Consider the following 21,687-nt stretch of genomic DNA (forward strand, 5'->3'; position numbering starts at 1 on the left):
CCAGCGGAGGCCCTGCCACAACAGTTCCACGATCACGAAGAAGATCTATGGCACTTGCTGGGTACAATCTACGAGGCCTTTGAGACATCGGCTCACATCACAGTAGGGGGAATTGCCGCTTGCCAAATGGTGTGGCTTTGGGTCAGCGCTATTCGAGAAGATGTCCTCGAAGTTGGCAGTACTCCCTTGTCTCCCCGACAACGTTTTTGTGGATAAGCTCCGTGAGACAGTGGCACAGCTGAAAGAACAGAACATTGTGGTGTTGTCACTGGCATCCCCGGCAGAGCAATTGGTGTCTAAAAAGTACTACCCAATGTCCAGGAATGCCTATTTCCAGAGGTGGCCGTATAGGCCATATTCTACCTACCGCCCGCCATGTTACCAGTTGACATGGCCTCAACCGTCACAGCCGCAACAGACCCGGGGCAGGCAGAGGAACCAAAGGCAACAGCCTGCCGCCAGCTAACAACACAAAAACCTAGCAGGGTTTTTAGGAACACCTGGGCCGTTTTTACCGCTACATGTGGGAGGGAGGATTTCCCATTTCTACAACTCTTGGGAAGCGATTGCCTCCAACCGTTGGGTACTCTCCATTGTTAGAGAAAGCTATTCCCTTCATTTCAAGAGCACACTGACTCTGCCCCATAAAGTGAGCCTGCATCGATCCACGTCAGAGAATCTTTGCGGGCTGCAAGAGGAGGTCTCTACACTACTTCAGCAGCGTTCAATCCAGCGGATCCCCAACTCACAGCTGAACCAGGGATTCTATTCCCAATACTTCATTTCCAAGAAATCAGGAGGACTCCACCCAATCTTGGACTTAAGAGATCTCAACAAGTTCCTCGAAAAGGAGAAATTCAAGATGACATCTCTCAAGTCCATCCTTCCTTTGCTTACAGCCCAATGATTGGATGTGCTTGCTGGACCTCAAGGATGCGTACTCACATTCCTATGCACTGTTCCTCCTGGCGGTACCTGTGCTTTCACGTCAACAGATGCCACTATCAGTACAAGGTACTTCCCTTCAGTCTCTCGTCTGCCCTGCCAAATGTTTAGCGATAGCAGTGGCCCACCTCAGGAAGCAAGGAATTCAGTTGTTCCCATACCTTGACGACTGCTTACTAGTGGCACCACGACCGGCCACCCTTCAGGCAATCTACGGACTACGATAGGGCTGGGATTAATAATCAATTACGAGAAATCCAGTCTCCAACCAATGCAGAACCTACAGTTCATTGGTGCCGCATCAGTACTGCTCAAGGAAGAGCATTCCTCCCGGTGGACAGGGCCCACGCACTATGCACCCTGGCCATACAGCTGAGAGACTCTACTCACACTTTGGCCTGCCAGCTCTTGACCCTCCTGGTTCACATGGCAGCAGCCATCTACGTGGTGCCTCGTTCGCATTTGCAAATACAGCGCCTGCAGTGGAGGCTCAAGTCCCAATAGGCACAGTTCTCACATCTGCTGTCCCGGCGAATACGTCAAATCCTAAGTATGACAGCAGACTTGAACTGGTGGCTACGCCCTGTAGATCTCTCCTTTGGGGCCCACTTCGCCCCCCAGTTCATCATATGATCCTCACCAGGGATGCCTCAAGCAAGGGCTGGGGAGCCCTTTTGCAGCACGTGTGGATGCAAGGACTCTGGTCCCGTTGGTAGAGTCTCCAGCAGATAAACTTCCTGGAGTTTCGAGCGATCAGAAATGCAGTATGTCCGAAAGATTCCTATGGGGGAAAAACCGTCATAGACCACATGGACAATCAGGTTGCGATGTTCTACATAAACAAACCAGGAGGGTTTGGTTCCTGGATGTTGTGCAGGGAAGCAGTGCGCATCCTGGAGGGGGTGGAAGAGTGTTTCATCATCCTTCAGGCGACCTACCGGTAGAGAACTCCAGAGCGGACAAGTTAAGCAGGATCTTCCATCTACAGAAGTGGAGTCTCTCTTCCAAACTTGGGGCCTCCCATACATAGATCTTTTTGCTACGGAGCACAACAGAAAGGTGCAGGCATATTCTGTTCAGTATACCATAGCCAGAGACGACTAGCTCAGGACACATTTCTCATATCATGGGAGGGAGGACTTCTCTACGCTTATCCCCCGATTCCACTCATCTCTAGAACCATACAGAAGTGTATAGTGGATGTCGCCGACCTCATCCTGATCGCTCCGGCTTGGCCCAGATAACCGTGGTACGCCTATCTTGTGCATCTCTCTGTCGACCGCCTAGTCCCCTTGGCCAGAGTGCAGATCTACTGTAGCAGGATGGGGGCACCCTGCTTTACCCCATGCACTCCTCACTACGTCTCACAGCGTGGAGGTTGAAAGGAAAGTATTATATCACCTGCACTTGCCTTCGGAAGTCCAAGAAGTACTGATATCATCCAGAAAATTCTCCACCAGCCATAACTACCAAGGCAAGTGGCTGAGATATGCTGCTTGTTGTGAGGGCAAGAGCATAGACCCCTTCTCCTGTCCATCGGAGCACCTTTTGGAGTACCTTCATTCCCTTTATCAAGCAGGTCTGGCAACAGCTTCAGTAAGGGTTCATGTCAGTGCAGTTGTTGCCTACCATCATCCTCACAATGGCCTACCAGTGTCCCATCATCCACTGGTCTCCTGCTTCATGAAGGACATTCTACGACTGTGTTCACAAACCACCTGTCCCATGGGATCTCAACCTAGTTCTGGAACAGCTGACGCTTCAACCCTTCGAACCTCTGGAAACTGCTCACATGAGATATCTATCTTGAAAGGTTCTGTTCTTGGTCACCCTTACCTCTGCAAGAAGAGTCAGTGAGTTACAGGCTCTGGTTCATTACTCACCATATCTGGAATTCTATCATGACAAAGTGACCTTACGGACACACCCTTCGTTTCTGACCAAGGTAGTCTGTTTTCCACATAAACCAAACTATCACCCTGCCAACCTTCTTCCCGAAGCCACACAAGAACAAAGGTGAGAGGTGGCTCCACATATTGGACTGCAAACAAGCCTTGGCCTCTACAAACATAGAACATACTCCAAAGCTAGAGCCTCACAGCTATTCATTTCCTTCAACCCGAATGCCCCGGGTCTGCCGATCTCTAAAAGAACTCTCTCAACTTGGATTTTGCAATGTATTCAGTACTGTTATAGTAAAAGATCAGAGACTCTGACCAGTTTGCCAAAAGGCAATCAAGTAAGACTACGCGAGGTTCCAATCATGGACATACGCAAAGCCGCCATATGGTCCTTGCTCCACATTTTCACTTCCCATTACTGTCTCAACCAACAAGCTGTTGCAGATGTAGTGATGGGCAAGTTCATTCTCCAATCAAGAACATAGTAAAGAGACTGTCCGCAGCTCTGGTCTAGGTTCAGCGCTGATATCTCACTCATCCTTAGGAACTGCGCCATGTTGTGGCAAGGACCCGTCTTGCTGCGCTTACAACCTTAAGCTGGGGACTCCCAGATAGTACGACTAATTCAACCTGCTTATCTGTGGGGAAAAAAGCAAGTTTGCTTACCGTAAATGGTGTTTTCCATAGATAGCAGGATGAATTAGCCGTGCTGACCCCCTGCCTCCCTGGTCAGACTCTACTTCACGCTTCACAAACACGCTTTGGAATAGACTAAGGAGAAGATGGTGCCATGCGGGAAAGGATGCACAGTCGCACACAGAGCAAAACTCTGTTAGTTTGATCAAATTCTGCTCAGCCGTCCCAGAAGGTTGTCCTCCAGTCAGCACGGCTAATTCATCTTGCTATCTACAGAAAACACCTTTTACGGTAAGCAAACTTGCTTGTATCGGTCTTGGGAAGAAGAAAAAACATCTAGAAAATTCTGAAGGTTTTGTCAATTTTTAACCTTTTTGCCTGGCCAGTGAGATGATTTTAACTGACTCATGGAACTTTACTATAAAAATTAGGGTCTTATGCATCTGTCAATGTACTGATGCTTTTCATCTCAATTCATTTTATAGATAATTCTACACATAGTTCATTTGTGGTGAAAAACAAATGTCTTACTAGATTCAAGAAAGTCATTAACCTTTTAGTATTGATAAAATACAATTGTATTATTTGCATGTTCTTCCCTGAGGCAAAATTATACTTTTCCTAGAGTATAGACAGATGGACTAGCATCAGTAACATGGAATAGACTTAGTTTTTGGGTACTTGCCAGGTTCTTATGGCCTGGATTGGCCACTGTTGGAAACAGGATGCTGGGCTTGATGGACCCTTGGTCTGACCCAGTATGGCAGGTTCTTATGTTCTTATGTTCTTAACCAGTGGGTTATGCACTTCTGCCAGCAGATGGAGACTGAGTAAACTGACATCACAGTATATATACTCCTGCAGTGGCATCAGCCTGCCCGTATTCTCCATCTTCAGCAGATGGTGGACATGCCTCCCCCTACTGGGGATTGCTTCAGATTTTAGAAGGAGAATTTTATAAAGAAAGGGAAAAAAAAGCCCCGCTCTCCTGCAGTGATACCAAATGATCCCTCCCCCATTTGAGAATTCCTAAGGTGATTTCCATGGTCCCTCAAATGCGTTCTTTGGTCCGGTATCTAGTTTTTCAGCCAGTGTGGACTTGGCTGATTGTACAGCTTAAAGGCAGCAGGTTCAGGAAACTGAGCGTGGCGGTGACAGCAAGTACCCTCTCCCTCCACAGCCAGAGACCGTCTCTGTACTCAGCCAGGAAGGGCTGAGCTCAGGTAAGTTTTAAAAAAAAAAAAAAGTCAGACAGAATAGAGGGGTTTGTAGGATTTCCTCTGGTCTTCGTGCTCGGCGCACTGTTCTGACGTTCGTTCCCACTTCCGTTGGGGTTAAGGGAACTGGGCAGCCTGGCAGGTTTAGTAGCCTGGGTGGGCTAGGCCCCACTGTTAGGCTTTTTCCTGTGTGCAGTGTGGTAGGCTACGGTGGCGTTTTCACGCACTTTTCTGTGTGTTTGGCTGTCCTCTCTACAGGACCGTTGGTGTGCGCAGTGTGTTTGGCTGTGCGTCCGAATTGTATACCCAGTTTCTTTTGGGCTCACTTTCTGTTCTAAAACATATCTGTTGTGTGCCCACGTTTGGCATGGTGTCAGCACGCTTAGTTTTGCGGCGCATAGACTTGGGGCACCTAACTTTTGTGTGCTTAAATTTTTTCAGCGCAAATTGGCTAGATGCACATCTTCAGTTGCCTGTTAAGCATACTGACGAAATAATGGTGCCGGTGACTAAGAAACCTAAGCACCTTTCTCTCTGTGTTGCCTGTCATGTTCGGGCATCTCGGCCTGGAGTACCCTCTAACGTGTCAGCGCTGCTTAGAGGCTCAGGGAGAATTATCTTCCTCTGATTTTGCTAAGCCTGGTTCTTCCCAGCCTGATAGTCTGGTTAAGGATTTGTCCGGAGGAACGCCTGACCTTGGAACTCCCTTGACTGGTTCCTCCGCAGGGGTTGGCAGCTCAGTGGACCCCGCACAAGTGGCTTCTGGTTTTGGCATGGATTCTTCTGACTTTCCTTGGCTAGAATTTTTTCAAGTGCAGTCCTTAGCTGCACCCAATCCTGTCAGCTCAGATCCTCAGGTGGTGGCCCCTCCATCTTCCGGTTCTATGTTTAAGGTGTGGGTATTTCTGACAGGAATCTGGATGGCACTGATAAGGCAGATCTTGACTCTCTGGAAGATGGGGAAATTCTTCTGGGAATGGAATCGTATAGGACTATGTTGCGGTTCTTTCATAGAGATGAACTGCCAGCCCTGATTTCCCAGATTTTGAAGATGCTGGGAGTACCTGGGGCAGATTCCATGTCTGAGCCAAAGAAAAATTCCATTTGATTTCCTTGCATAAAGCCTCTTGTTTTGTTTTTTTTCCCTGTTATGGAAGCCATTCAAGAATTGATTGATCTTGAATGGGACACTCTGGAGGCAATTTCAAAGGGGGTTGGACATTGGAAGGCATGTACCCTCTGGATCCAGGGGTAAGAGAGCGTATGCGTTTTCTGAAAGTGGATGTGCTTGTCTGTGCCATCTCTTAAGTGGATGGCTATTCCTGTGGAGGGAAGAGTGGCCTTGAAGAATGTGCATGATAGGAGGATTGAGGCCATCCTTAAGCAAGCATATGAAGCAGTGGCAATGACATTGCAGATAGCTTCCCTTTATGCCCTGGTGGCTCGCTCTTGTCTGCTTCTCTCTCAGGAGGTTGATGATTCTGGAGTGAATTCCAGAGCAGTTATGGAACCTGCCGCCGCCTTTTAGCAGATGCGGGCTGCGATCTGGTCCGTACCTCAGCTAGAGGAGTGGCTTCAGTAATAGTGGCCAGACGTCAATTATGGCTGCGAAATTGGTCAGCCAACATGACCTCCAAAGCTAATCTTATAAAATTGCCTTTTAAAGGCTCACTCTTATTTGGGAGCAAGTTGGAGAAACTGACCAGTAAGTGGGGCGAATTTCTGGGTCCTCAGTTGTCGGAGGATAAGAAGCAGCAGCAGTAGCAGCGCCCCTTTGATACGAGTCGTCGTCTCAGGGGTTCCAAGTGTTTTTTTTTCCCTACAGAAGGTCGACCTTTCAGAGGACTCGGCTTTTCGGTAGGTCTCAGTCCTTTCGTCCCAGACAGTCCAAGTGAGGCACGGGCTCGGGTAGCAGATCCTCTTGAGCCTCACAATGAATGCTTGCCGATCCACCCTCGGGAACGAGAGATAGGGGGACATCTCTCTCTCTTTTATCAGAGGTGGGTCAAGATCACAACAGATCAGTGGGTCCTGAAGGTGATACGAGAAGTATATACTCTGGAATTTCGCAGTGTTCCTTGGGATGTGTTTATGGTGTCTCTTTGCCACTCCCCACAGAAGAAGCAGGCAGTGGAATCTATGCTGTCAAGGCTTCTCAGACTGTGGGCTGTGGTTCCACTGCTTACGTCTCAAGAAAGTACAGGGCAATATTCCCAAGAAGGAAGGTTCCTTCCGTCCCATCCTAGATCTAAAAGGAGTCAACCATCATTTACGAGTGACTCATTTTCACATGGAACCTTGCACTCAGTGATAATGGGCGTGCAGTCGGGGGAATTTCTGACCTCCCTGGATCTGTCCGAGGCCTACCTCCATATTCCCATCCGATTGGAGCACCAGTGTTTTCTGTGTTTTGCGGTGATGTGGCATGCTTATCAGTTTCGGGCACTGCCTTTTGGTCTAGCCACTGCTCCCAGAACTTTTTCCAAAGTTGTAGTTGTGGTGGCAGAATTGAGAAAGGATGGAATCCTAGTACACCCGAATTTGGACGACTGGCTGATTCGAGCCAAGTCTCTGGAAGGAGGGCTGCCTGGTGACCCGCAAGGTGATCTCCTTGTTGCAGGACCTCGGTTGGGTAATGAATCTATCCAAGAGCAGTCTTCAGCCATCTCAATCATTGGAGTATCTGGGTGTTCGTTTCGACACGAGACAGGACAAAGTTTTCCTGCCAGAAGTTTGGATTCAGAAGTTGATGTTGCAGGTGCTCCTTTTGGTAAACACTATACGCCTAGCAGTGTGGTCCTGTCTACAGGTACTCTGTTTGATGGTGGCAACCCTGGAAGTGGTGCTGTAGGCGAGAGCGCATATGCGTCCTCTTCAGTGCTCCTTGCTGTCTCGTTGGTACCTACAGACCCAGGACTATTTGGTTCAGCTCCATTTGCCGATGGAAATCTGCTCTCACCTCTAGTGGTGGTTGCAGGAGGATCCTTGACATTGCCGGACTGGTTCATACTCATGACAGATGTGAGTCTCCAGGGTTGGGGAGCTCACTGTCATAACTGATGGTGCAAGGATGCTGGAATACAGAAGAGTTTCTCTGGAGCATTTAAAGATTTATATTCAAATAACCAACAAAGACTGAATTCACAGGCTGGATAAACAAGCGTGGGAGAAGCTGGCTTATTACAGCAGTTACTACCCCAAACCAATTAGCTGGATACTTCACTCAGATGCAGCTCCAGCACTGCTATCTAAGATGGTGGGGGTGGAAGGGAAATAGAACAAAAAAAGTTATTTAAAAGGGACAAGAGTAACAAAAAAGTGTGAAAGCTTGCTGGGCAGACTGGATGGACCATTTGGTCTTCTTCTGCCGTCATTTCTATGCTTCTATAAGTAGTAATTTCTCCTTATTGATGAATGAAAAACTCTAGTCCAGTGGTTCCTAACCCTGTCCTGACCACCCCCCCCCCCCCCCAGCCAGTCAGGTTTTCAGGATATCCACAGTGAATATGCATGAGATAAAAATTGCATGCACTGTCTCCATTACATGCAAATTTTTTCTCATGCATATTCATTGTGGATATCCTGAAAACCTGACTGGCTGGGGGGTCCCCAGGACAGCATTGGGAACCACTGCTGTAGTCAGAAATTTTGCCCATGGGAAGATGGTTTATTTTTTGAGTTGGCCTTGGTGATAGGAAATTTTGGGTTTTTTTTGCTAAAGAAACAAATAATGACTTTTCCTGCCTTTGCTTGGATACTGCTTGTGTTCACTGTGCTTAGCTCTTTAGTTTCCTCTCAGTAATTATTTCCCTTTAGATAGTAAAATTGCTTATCATAATCATTTTGTTAATTGGTTGTATAGCATTTGGTAGAAATTCTGAAGTTGGATCCAGATGAAATGAAAAAACTACTTGCAGAAAGTTCCAGAAAAATGACAGTCTTGCGGGTGAATGAAAAGTCACTGACAAGAAGATACACCACACTCCTTGAGATGGAGCAGCACCTGAGGAAAGAGAATGCCAAACTGAAGGCCGATTTAACAGAAATGGAGGTTGCTATAGCAGAAAGAATTGAATATTTGCAGAGATACAAGGTACTGGTTGATCATCTGTATTATCCTTGATGCCATATTGATAATAATAAGTATGTATGATGCAACTATTTTCCAACTATTTGAAATGAGGAAAAGTGGAAAGTAAGTGCTAAAGAAGTTTTGCTTGGTTAAAAAAAAAAAATGTAGAAATTCCTCCATGCTCATCTCTGGGTTTCTTTATAAAATATATAGACCTACAGCCGAAATCAAAACACACCAACAAGGGTGAAAGATGTTTGAGGCAACACTAAAGCATGAAATAATTGACTTATCCAGTACATATACAGTATACTGTATGGCTGATCCTTACTCAAAGAGTGATCTCTTTGAGGGGCCGATGCAATACAGTGTGCTCAGCCGAGCGCACTGTATAACCCGCAGTCAGACGCGGGTTAAATAGGCGCTAATCTACCCCCTAATGCAATAGGGGGATTAGCGCCTATTTAATGTGCGTCCGACGCGGAGTGATTGAGATAGCGCTCATCACATGCAAATGCATGTGAATGAGGTTATTACTCATTCACTCCAATACAAAAAAATAAATGTGCATCTCAGACACATTGAAAAGAAGTAGAGAAAAGCAGAAAAACTGCTTTTCTGTACTTCTTTAAAAGTTAAAAAAAAAAAAAAGAAACCTCAGCCAGCCACATTGAAGATGGACGCCAATATGCTCGGCATCGGTTTTCATAGCCGGCCGGCTGCATTAAGAAAACAGACACCGATAAACTCGGCTCTGTTTTCTTAACCAGCAGACCACTGGTAACCTCAGGGTCATGTTAGCAAGGAGGTGCTAAGGTTATGCAAGCGACCCTAGCGCCTCCTTGCTAGCGCGACCCACTAATTTGCTTATAGCATGGCCCCCCCTTGTGGGCACCATGTGCGCATTAAGAAAGCGGGCGCTGACTTTTCAGCGCCCGCTTTCCGCATTTTTTATAGCATTGGCCCCTGAATAAGCTGAATAATTCCCATAGCTGGCAACTGAGATTCAAACAGGAGCCTGCTAGCATGTCACAGTCTTAGCCTCGTGCAAGGCTTTAACAGCTGAATCATCTATGTAACTGGGAAGCATGCTTTTATAATAAAACATTTTTTTACCATTTAACACTTACTAATGGGGGTAATTTTCAGACTCTGCATTGGGATAAAGTCTGTGAGTATCTTTTTGTAAAACGCGCTACTTGTATTCATAATGAGGGAGGGCATTTTTCAGACAGTTTACGCACATTAACTGTTATTTATATTTGGGTATCAGACCTGCCTTATCTTTAGTGTAGTGGTGTTCAACTTTTGTTAAGTTAAGGAATCATTGGGAAGGTAGAGACGCATCCCCTGTGGAACCTCTGAGGTGGGGTTGTCCCGCTTAGAAATCCCGATTTCCACCTTGTAACTCTAGTGGGGAAGAGTCTCCGTTACAATGAGACAACCCTCACTCATCCTCCCTTAATGCTTCCGCCCAGTCCCATCATCCCTCAGTTAGTCCACCAGCTTGTCCTTACCCTCAGCAGGCTGTTCCTCCTCCTCCTCCAGTTTGTCATTCCCTCTTTCATTCTCCCAGTGTGTGCTGTCTGTACCACCCTTGGAATAATTGTTCCCATCTAGCATTGCATAGCTCTAATTGATTTCAGCCACGCTGTGCCCAAGCTACCACGCTGTTCTCACAGATTCGTGAGAACAGGGTGGGAGTTTGGCCACTGCGCAGCTCAAACTCATTGAGAACCACGGGGTGCCAGAAGGGAACATCTGTTTGGGGGATTGGGGTGCCAGTATCATGGAGCCCTTGGGGTAAGCTCAGGGAAACATTTGAGTTGCCACTGCTAAACTTACCTCTGTTAGGGAAAGAGCTGTTTCATTAGCCGGTCCAAGTCTATGGAATATGTTACCCATAGAATTAAGGCTCCAGAAAGATTTAAAAGCATTTAAGAAAGCACTAAAAACATGGCTTTTTGTACAAGCATTCCAATTAGTCAGCCAGTAATTTTCAATGTTTATATATTTTGATGCTTTGTTTTAATTATTTTATGTTAATGGGTATGTTTAAATGTGATTTTTTTTTTTAATTCTAACATTTACTTTATAATTTGATTCATTTATATTAATTTAAGAATGATTCTTATTTATAGCTGTTTGATTGGTTTAAATTTTTATTGTATTTTATGACTTTTAGTTACAAAACATTGTAAACCGGTGTGAAGGTAAATACCAACATCGGTATAGAAAATTAAGTAAATAAATAAAATAAATAAATAAAGTTCTGCGGAACATATGTTGAAAAACCATAAGACCAAAACCAAATGTGAGAAAAGGATTTCAAGCAGTCAGGGATATATCTAATGTGCTAAGGAAAAGGGTCTGCGCCACAATTAGTATAAAGTCAATAAGTTGTATATAAAATAGCAAGGGGAATGTACCTGTTCATACCCCAGATCAGTCTGGACTCCTGGGTTTTACCTCCCTGCCAGCAGATGGAGACAGAGAACAAAGTTCACTGACACTGTACATAACCCAGTGTGCCATCTGCAGTCCTTCAGTATTTCTCTGTCTCTAACAGATGGCAGAGGTGTAAAACCAAAATTAAAATAAAAAATGAGACCCAAAATAGCTTAGGAATAATAAATAGCAAAATTATAAAGGTCCTGCTGTACAATAATATGAAAGAGTTAATTTTGAATTTATAGTGACCTCATATAGCGTGCCCCAAAGGCTTTTAGCTTTCTTGCATCAAGCTCTGAGAAATGCTAGGCCTTTTTTATCATTGGTCACTATAAAACCTGTAGTCTGAAATATAATTTTAAAAAAGGAAAGAATTTTCTTTGCATTCCAGCATTCCTCCCAGGTGGTTGTTAGGTCCTGATGGGGCCATCCCTCCTGGTTTGAGGTGGAAGAGCAGGGGTTTGGTGAAAGAGGCTCTGATCCTAGTCTCTGTGGGGGGTTGTACAGCTGGTGATCCAGTTCCCTCACCCTACAGGAGTGACCCTTAAATTTCCTAGGAAGCTCTGCATCTTCACGACCTGGCTGGTTTAAGGGAAGTACCCTTATTGAAAATTTGGGGCCATTGAAGTTTAAAAAATTGTGGCTTGGGAGGGAGCAGTTATCTGTGCATAATACAGGTCGTGATGGGCCTGATCGCCAGCAGAGTCTTTTTTTTTTTTTTTTACCAATTGCAGAGCCCATCACCTGTTTTTGCCTGGGGGACCCGGTGCAGAGGTAGTCGGAAAGACACACGGCTGCTAGTACCATGTAGCTGCGATGGCACGTGGCAGGAACTGCTGCTCCTGTGGAGAGTCAAGTGAGTGCTTATGTAGGCTGGCCTGTGCGCTCGTTGCCTCTCCTTCAGGGAAGACAGCTCGGGTGAATGGACCTCTAGCAATAAAATTAAGCATGCACCAAGAGCATTGGAAGCTGCCTTTGAGGCCTTTGTCATCATCAAGGAATGGTGGCCATCTTAACTTCAACAGAGGGGTAGCTGGAGAGGCAGGGGATTCCCTGTCTCTGTTGTCTCCTGCATTTTCTGGACCTGATGAGGGGCAGGGAGCATCTGACACTGAGTTAGGACCTCTGGATGAGGATTTAGATGGTCCCCCCACCTTTTCAGAAGATTTTGTGCTCCTAATGAACAAATACATAAGAATCTAAACACACCTACTCCCTTTACACGCTGTATTGCAACTCCTTACCCCTGCAATCAACCTCTGCCCTCCCTCACCAAAAAAAAACCAAAAAAACCTTCTTCCCTCTCCCCTCACGAAAGCAACCATGGCAGCATACCCCATTCCAATTTTCAAACACACAACCCACAAACACACATCGCTTCACATTAACACCCCAACAGCACACCACAAATCTCTCATACCTATCACGATCTCTCCTCTCACACAACTTCTCAGCCTCACCACTCTCTCCATCATCCTTTTCAATTCACAATCACTGTGTAAAAAAGCCCCCATCCTTAACGACCTCCTCCTTGACTGTAAACCCGACCTATGTGCAATCACTGAAACCTGGCTAAAACACTCAGACTCAGTTATCCTTAACCAGCTTCCCACCCACTTATACAACCTCTTTTCTATTCCAAGACCCCCAAAAAAGGCAGAGGGCTACTACTTGCAACCAAAAAACACCTTAAATTAAAATACATAAGCGCCGACATCCCGCCCAAACTAGAAATCGGACTCTTCAAATCCTGAGAACTCCAAATATGCCTAGTATACGCCCCGCCCCCCCCCCCCAAAAAAACATACTTGAACAAAATCCCTCACCGCTCATTGAATACATAACAGTCAACCTGAACACAGACACCCCAACCATCATCCTAGGAGACTTTAACCTCCACGTAGACTACATCCCTCCTCATCATCCTGCGAATCACTATTTAACTCCTTGAATGCAATAGGCTTTCAGCAACTTATCAACTCTCCCACGCACAAAGTAGGACATTCTCTTGACTTGATATTCATCAAATCCCCTATCCACGCACCTTAGTCCCCATCCTGCACACCTGTTCCATGGTCTGACCATGCACTTAAAAAGCACACATCCATAAAGACCTCCACAATAACCCCCGTCATACACAACAATAACATTCACTTCAGGAAACCCTATAATAAAGATGATTTGACCGCTGCCCTCATTAACTCCCTCCATAACTTAGATCTTACCAACCCTGACTTAGCCCTCTCCTCCTGGACCAACCACACAAAAAGAATAGCTGATAATCTCTGCCCCATCACGTCCAAGGAAATAAATCCTTAGACCGACCAGAGAAGCCTACAGAGGATCCCTCCAGATACCCAATACGAAATTCACGCGGCATATAACCTCAAGAGAACGGGCTTTCTCGACAGCCGGACCATCACTCTGGAACTCCATCCCCACGAACCTTCACCAGGAGCCTTGCCTGCCAACTTTCCGAAAAAGATTGAAAACTTGGCTATTTAAACAAGCCTTCCCAGACTACACCTGAATCACAACCTTTCTACTCAAATAATGTAGCCACACCGGTTTTGTAAATAATTATTAATTTATGATTTTAACCTTCTACTGTTTTTTTCTCTTGTCCCAGTTCCAGTACCCCTATTTCATTGTAACTGCAACTCCTCTGCACTAAATTCAGTTTTGTATTTTTTACACACCTTGTTCGAATGTAAACAGACATGATGTGATTTTATCATGAATGCCGGTATATAAAAAACCTAAATAAATAATAAATAAATAAATAAATCACACGCAGCACGCAAAAAAAACATAGTACACTCCAGTCCTAAAAAATCTCAAACTCGACCTCCGACTTCTCGAAAGAAAATGGTGCAAGGACCCCTCTCCAACGCAACTTGCCCTATATAGATTCTCCTTACCCTCCTATAGAATCACCATCCTCAAAACTAAGCGTGACCACTATGCAGCAAAAATACATGACTACCAATATAACCCCAAGGCCCTTTTCGCTTACGTCACTGAACTCACCAAAATATCACTCCCTCCCATCCCTGATGAGGAATCCAAGGTCAAATGTGAAGAACTCGTGCTATTCTTCCGCAACAAAATAGTGAAACTCCTGCTTTGTTTCTCCCCCCGTCCCCCATAGCACAATCACTTCACAGTAACCATACCACTACTTTGGACAAGCTAGACACTTCCTCTGCCTCAGAAATTGAAGCTCTTCTAAAGAAGCTCAAGCCCTCCTCGCACCCATATGATACACTTCCCACCAAAGCCCTGCTAGATGTCCCAAACATAATCACCAAACCCCTAGCGCAAATAATCAACTGCTCACTCACCATTGGCATAGTCCCCGACTCATTAAAATTGGCAGTAGTTAAACCCATCCTAAAAAATCCCAACCTTGACCCCTTAGAAATCGCTAACTACTGACCGATCTCCAACCTTCCCTTCCTTGCTAAAATCATGGAAAAAGTTGTTAATGTCCAACTTTCAGCACACCTAGAAACCCAGAACATTCTATCGCCCAGTCAATTCGGTTTCCAAAAATTCTTTAACATGGAAACCCTCTAGCTCACCCTTACAGACACTATCCTTAAAGGTATAGACCATGGTCCCTCTTACATCCTCGCCCTACTTGACATCTCCGCTGCCTTTGATACTGTCAACCACAATATCCTAATCCAGATGCCTGGCAGAAATTGGCATCACGGGATCAGCCCTTCATTGGTTCACATCATACCTAGAGAACAGGCAATATATAGTCAAAATTGGAAATTCCGAATCTACTCCCACGCAACTATCCCAAGGCGTACTCTTGCGACCGTCGCTGCCCAACGTCTCCACTCCACCCACCTTACCGCATTGGCGACTCCCTCCGGGGTTGATGGAAGGCTGGCTGCTGCGGCATCTTTCGGACATCCTCGTCTGGTGTCCCCGGACCGGCCCGACGCTGCAATCCGCTATGTTGACCTGATGCCTAGGGGCGCGCGCGCAGCGCGACCCTGCCTCAAATACCAGAAGTGGCGCGAACCTCAGGGGCGTCCCCCTGAGATGACGTCATCCGCTTCAGATATTTAAAGGTTCTGAATTGCTAACAACTAGAGTTAGCAAGGATAAGGATAAGGTTAACGGATAAGGATTCGTTCTATCTACACTACTCTGCCTCCTCGGACTAACCAGGGGTACTTGCTCCTCGGGGGCCTCGTTATCTCTTACTTTGTAGGTTGCAGTCTGGAACCGGTACTCGCTCCTCGAGGGCCCTCGTTCCTGGACTTCTTCGGAATTCACTTCTGCCTGGAAGTCATCGCGGCCTACTACATCTGTGAGTTACCATCGCACTCTCAGAGCTTTCCCTGGAACCAGGTACTCGCTCCTCGAGGGCCTACTTCATTCCAGCTCTTGGGCTTCTATGAGACATTTTGTGAGTGTTACCATCAGGTTCTGTCCATGAAATCTGCATACCCTACCTACTCACTATATTTCAGTTTCTCTACAGCTCAGCCTCCAGGGATCGCTGTTCCAGTATCTGAGGGACTACAGCCCAGCTGGGCATTCCAGCTCACTACTGCCACCTCTGGTGGTTCAGTATACTGTCTAATAAAAGAACTAGTGTGTGTCTGTCTCCTAACTCTGAGCCTGACCGGTGATCCCTCTCGGGATCTTCCTCTGGGGGCGTAGTCATCTGCCACCGGTCCAAGGATCCACCCACAACTCTCCTAAATAACACGTACCCCAAGGGTCCTCCCTCTCATCCACCTTATTTAACATTTATCCAAGGACAAGCAGGATGCTAGTCCTCACATATGGATGCTAGTCCTCACATATGTGTGATGTCACTGACGGAGCCCTATTGCGGGAAAAACTTCTGTCAAAATTTCTAGAAACTTTTGACTGGCACTGTGAGGCCACTGAGCATGCCCAGCATGCCATAATATTCTCTGCCACAGGGGTCTCACTCTAGTCTTTGTTTTTCTGCGCTGCTGCAAGCATCACGGTTATCAGAGCCTTCTGAGACTTACTCTCAGCTTCTGACTAAAAAAAGTCATTATTTTAAAATCTCTCCCTCACGGGATCTCACTCTTCTTTCTTCTTTTCTCTTCTTCACCGGCTGGTGAAGTTTTTCAGCGTTTATATTTTAATAACGCTAATTCAAATTTTTTCTCTCAGTCATCGACGGCCGTCAATATCACAATGGCGTCGGGTTTCAAAAAATGCCCGACCTGTAATCGCACCATGTCGATATCAGACCCGCATCTAGAATGCGTCGTCTGTTTAGGTGAAAAACATGACATTTCCTACTGTCAGCAATGCCAAGAGATGACACCAAAAGGAAGAAAATTGAGACAGGAAAAAATAGAACAACTTTTCCATCTACAATTGATTCCTTCACCATCGACTTCTTCAAATCATCACCGGCAAGAGCTCCAAAGAAAATTTTGCTGAAAAAGCGCCGACCGGACGGTTCAGGAGACAGACCCTCGCCAACTCCGTCAACGGTATCGATACGTTGGGATACAGAGGTAAGGCGTAGACATAAACACAGTCATCGACATGCCTCGACATCACCGACCGTTTCCTCCCATGAGGAACCGAGCGAAAAACGGCCTAAACACAAAGATACCTCGCCGTCGCCTAGGCCTCCCTCGGTAGAACCGGCTCCACCGCAAGTAATACTATCTCCACTGCCACCGGTGTCGAGCGTTACCCCAGTACCACAAGACTTGACATCGTTCATAAAAGAAGTGGTACTGCAGGCCATAAAGGAGCATATACCGGTGACTACACCGATGCCGGTACAGCCGTTACCGATGACAGATATGACGCCGATGCCGGATACCTTCCCGATGCCGGGGGAATCCCCGATGCCGCGGACATCAAGAACACTTTCTCCATCGATGCCGATATCGATGCCTCCTCTTTTTTCGGAGATCACATCGATGCGAACCACATCTTCTCTTCAAATATCGGTGCCTATTGTCACCTCTGCACCGTCACATAAGAAAACTGGAACATCAACGATGCCATCGAAACACGTATCAAAATATTCGATACCATTGATGCCACACACTTCATCGACGATGCCACTTCCTACTGGGGCCTCAGTATCATCAGAAGCAGCATTGTATTCTATTATACAGAAGAAATACCAGGATTTATTGGACTCTTTACCTTCAAATCCACAAGAAGAGGACTCTTCTCCTCAGGACCCTCTACCAGGGCCCTCTGGTTTGATTCCTCCACCAAAACCTGTGCTGAAACCACAACACACTCCAGATTATGACACATGGAGTGATACTGCATCAGACACTTCTTCTGCAACCTTTATGTCTGATCCTTCACCACCACACCCTAGGAAACAATCCCCTCCAGAGGATCTTACCTTTTCCACCTTTGTGCAAGACATGGCTGATTCTATCCCCTTTAAATTGGAATCAGAGCAGGATCTCCGCCAACAGACCCTAGAGGTCTTACAGTTTGTTGATCCTTCTAAACAAGTAATGGCAATACCCATACATGATGTCCTCCTACAACTGCAACATCGACTGTGGGAACATCCCTGTTCTGTTCCCTCAGTAAATAAAAGGATGGACACCACGAACTTGGTTCAAGCCACGCCTGGCTATCAGAAATCACAACTACCCCACAATTCAGTAGTTGTGGAATCTGCACAGAAAAAGGCTAAAAGGACAAGAGTTCACTCATCCAATCCTCCTGGAAAAGACAACAGGTTTTTAGACTCTCTTGGCCACAAGATATTTCAAGGTGCAATGCTCAATTCTAGGATTTCCTCCTATCAATTGTATATCACCCAATACCAGAGAAACCTCTGGAAGCAAATGGAAGAATTTATTCCATCTTTTCCACAAGAATATAGGGAGCCTGCACAAAACATCATCAACAAAGCTTTCGAGGCTGGAAAACATGAGGTAAGAGCTGCATACGATGGTTTCGAGACAGCTTCACGGGTGGCGGACTCAGACATTAGTGCCAGAAGGTGGGCCTGGCTCAAGGCCTCAAACCTTAGGCCAGAAGTCCAAGATAAATTGGTGGACCTCCCCTGTACAGGGGACAATTTATTTGGTACAAAGGTACAAGAGGCGGTGTCTCAGTTGAAAGAATATAATGAAACCTTGAGACAACGTTCCTCCCTTCCCCAGGACCCCACTGCACATGCCACCCGTAGACCTCCAAGGAGAGACATGAGACGACCTTTTTACATCAAAAAAGATATTATCCTCCTGCGTCTAGGCCCAGGCAATCCAGAACCCAGCAAAGAACACAATCACGTCGGCAAAGAACAGCTAGGCCCCAACCTCTGCAACATTTTAACTCTGCTACCCCAGCCCCTCTTCTACTACCAGCCCCTATCATCTACCAAACAAAAAAAATCTCTCTTGAATCTTTCGAACCCACCACTGCTTCAGAGATCCAATCTCTATTAAAGAAAATGAAACCTTCCTCCCATCCATTCGACCAAATCCCTACAAAACTTCTCCTGCTAATTCCGGACACCATCTCCAAAACCCTGGCTGATATCATAAACTGTTCTTTAGTTCAGGGAATCTTCCCAGATGCCCTAAAACGGGCATCTCTTAAATCTCTTCTAAAGAAACCAAATTTGGACCCAAACGACCCCAACAACTTCTGCCCTATTTCCAATCTTCCTTTTATAGCCAAGATAATGGAAAAATTAGTCAACTCGCAACTTTCTGATTACCTAGAAGATCATAAAATACTGCACCCTACCCAATCCGGGTTCTGCAAGGCATTAAGTACTGAATTCCTTCTCATATCGCTGACTGACCACATCATCAGGGCAAGGTGTAGGTTGGTGAGGAGGAGGTTTATCGCGCTGAGGCAGTTCTCCCAGGTTTTAATAGACTTGGATAGTGATTCTTGGATGGGAATGAGAATTTGGACATCGTCCGCGTAGATGAAGTGTGGGAGGCCAAGATCTGCAAGGAGCTGGCAGAGGGGATGTAGGTAAAGCAAAATTGCTTACCTTGTAATGGGTGTTATCCCAGGACAGCAGGATGTAGTCCTCACATATGGATGCTAGTCCTCACATATGGGTGAGGTCACTGACGGAGCCCTATTGCGGGAAAAACTTCTGTCAAACTTTCTAGAAACTTTTGACTGGCACTGTGAGGCCACTGAGCATGCCCAGCATGCCATAATATTCTCTGCTACAGGGATCTCACTCTAGTCTCGTATGTAGCAATAAGCTTTAGCAAAATTAAATAGTAAACCAAGAATTGTTTTCGCATGGTACCCTCTTTTTTTCCGAAGGTGGTTTCTGCATTCCATGTTAGTTAATCAATGGAGCTTCCAGCCTTTCTGAATTTGGATTCCTCTGAGCCTCACATGAAGAAACTTCAGAGCTGGATGTATGAAATGTGCTGCTGAGGTATCTCAACGTTACTAATGGTATCTGGATGTCGGATTATCCCTTTGTGCTTTGGAGTAGTCCGAAGAAGGGGTGTAAGGTCCAATGCCAGGCATTATTAGTTGGATGTCTGGTCTCTTGATTCCATGGGCTTTGATGAGAGTGTTCTACAAGCTGGACTATCGAGGTCCCACCCTATTTAAGGGAACTTGGGTACATTACACAAGTCTGGACTGATCTGGGGTATGATCAGTAAAGGAAAATTGGTTCTTATCTGCAAATTTTCATTCCTGGAATACCACAGAGCAGTCCAGAGCCCCAGCTGATTAAGAAGTCTGATCATGTTGGCAACATGTAAATGATGCAGAGTTGTTGAGGGATTCGATGATGTTCTCCCTTGTTATGAGAAAAGAATTTTCCAATTTTGAGGCCTCACCTCCCTCCTCCTCGTTGAGGGGGTTTTGGGGTCATAGTTTAATATTTGGTTATTATTATTTTGGCTTCAGAACAGGTCAATACTGAGGGACTGCAGATGGCACACTAGGTTATATGACAGTGTCAGTGAAACCTTTTTCTCTGTCTCCATCTGCTGGCAGGGAGCAAAACCCAGGAGTCTGAACTAATCTGTGGTATTCCACGAATAAAAATTAGCAGATAAGAATCAATTTTCCTTTAGCCTACCCCCCAAAAAATGTGTTCAACGATTGTAGTCTGAGTGTTTTTAAAGTTGCAAGCTTCCAGGATTGCTAAAATACTTAAGTAATTTTCTAGCATTACATCAAATTAGGGTCTTGGTAATGTGTGTGTATATAGTGGGGGTGAAGTGTTCAGGTTGAAGAGTAAACAATGTTGCAATTGAAGAATGGCTGGGACTCTCTCAGTTTCCTATCTGCCCCCACTCTCCCCAAGCTGGGTAGTTTCCCTTTGAATATAGCTTAAAAAGAATGCGTGTACAAAATGCCCACAAGCTTTGTACCTGCTGTTTGTATGAGCAGCAGATCAGGTGCACTGTTTACCTCTCTACCCTAAACACTATGCCCTCCCTTCCCTCACAGGCCTCAGGAATGCCAGGGAAAGCTTTGAAAATTACCCTCCCTGTTTTTATTCATGTAGGAAATGGCAGCCTTTAAAATAGCAGCTGTGCAGAAAGTACTAGATGACAGTGTACCTCTTTCGGATCTGGAACTGGCCAACAAGCAGTATAATGAGTTGACGGCTAAATACAGGGACATGCTGCAAAAGGACAATTTGCTTGTTCAGAGAACAACTAGCCTGGAGCACTTGGAGGTCAGTTTAAAACTCAGTAGCTCTTCATATGTTAGACAGCTAATGCTGAAAATTGGTGCTAGCTTCCCAAATTTCTCCCTCTGGGTCTGCCAAGAATTTGGCTGGTTAAATGTAGCAAAAATGCTTATCTAGCTGTCTAAATCCTTGCATAGCCAACTAGATCCCATTTGAAAATTCAGCTGTATGTTATCAGGATATGATGTTTAGGAAGTTTTGTGTTCTGTTTTTCCTAGAGGACAGGCAGGATAGCAGTCTTCACACATGGGTGACATATTGGATGGAGCCTGGCATGGAAAATACATGTCAAATTTCCTAAAACATTGACTGAGTCTTACTGAGCATGCTCATGCATGCAATATACCATGTGTCCACGAGGGGTCCCTTCAGTCTCTCCTTTTCCATGGAGCCTTGTATCTAATGGCTGGGTGAGCCTCAAAAACTTGCAGCCTCAAAATGTTTGCAGTTTTAAAGTGCTTTTTTCTCACGATTCCTTTTCACATTCCTCGCGCAGTCAATGCAGGGCCCCCTGGTTCTCCTGTTAGTATCCTAGATGGATTTCTCAGTGTTTTGGGGTAAGTTTACTTAAGTTGTTGATTCCCTGGGGTGGCAGTGCGCTCGGTGCCTGCCATCTATCGATGACCGCCACCATCAATTTTGATCTCATGTCCGTTTTGTTTCACGATGACATGTCCACTTCTGGTTTTAAGTGATGCCTCAGGTGTATGAGGACCATGTCAATCACAGAACCCCTTGATAGGTGTGTCCTCTGCCTTGGGGCATCAC

At 45.8% G+C, this 21,687-nt stretch overlaps 1 protein-coding gene across 3 annotated transcripts in view; it reads left to right on the forward strand.

Moving 5' to 3' along the window:
- The window catches only part of CEP290 (centrosomal protein 290), a 557,889-nt gene that overhangs the window by 223,536 nt on the left and 312,666 nt on the right, over positions 1-21,687 (forward strand). For all 3 annotated transcript variants that reach the window (XR_003856690.1, XM_029601651.1, XM_029601650.1), the window contains exons 24-25: positions 8,562-8,792; positions 20,731-20,904. Coding sequence is in view for 2 of the 3 variants with exons in the window: in XM_029601651.1 (XP_029457511.1) it covers positions 8,562-8,792; positions 20,731-20,904 (405 nt within the window). In the remaining variant the exon portion in view is untranslated. The remainder of the gene's footprint in view (positions 1-8,561; positions 8,793-20,730; positions 20,905-21,687) is intronic.

Source organism: Rhinatrema bivittatum, chromosome 4, assembly GCF_901001135.1.
Source record: "Rhinatrema bivittatum chromosome 4, aRhiBiv1.1, whole genome shotgun sequence".
Classification (NCBI taxonomy): domain Eukaryota; kingdom Metazoa; phylum Chordata; class Amphibia; order Gymnophiona; family Rhinatrematidae; genus Rhinatrema; species Rhinatrema bivittatum.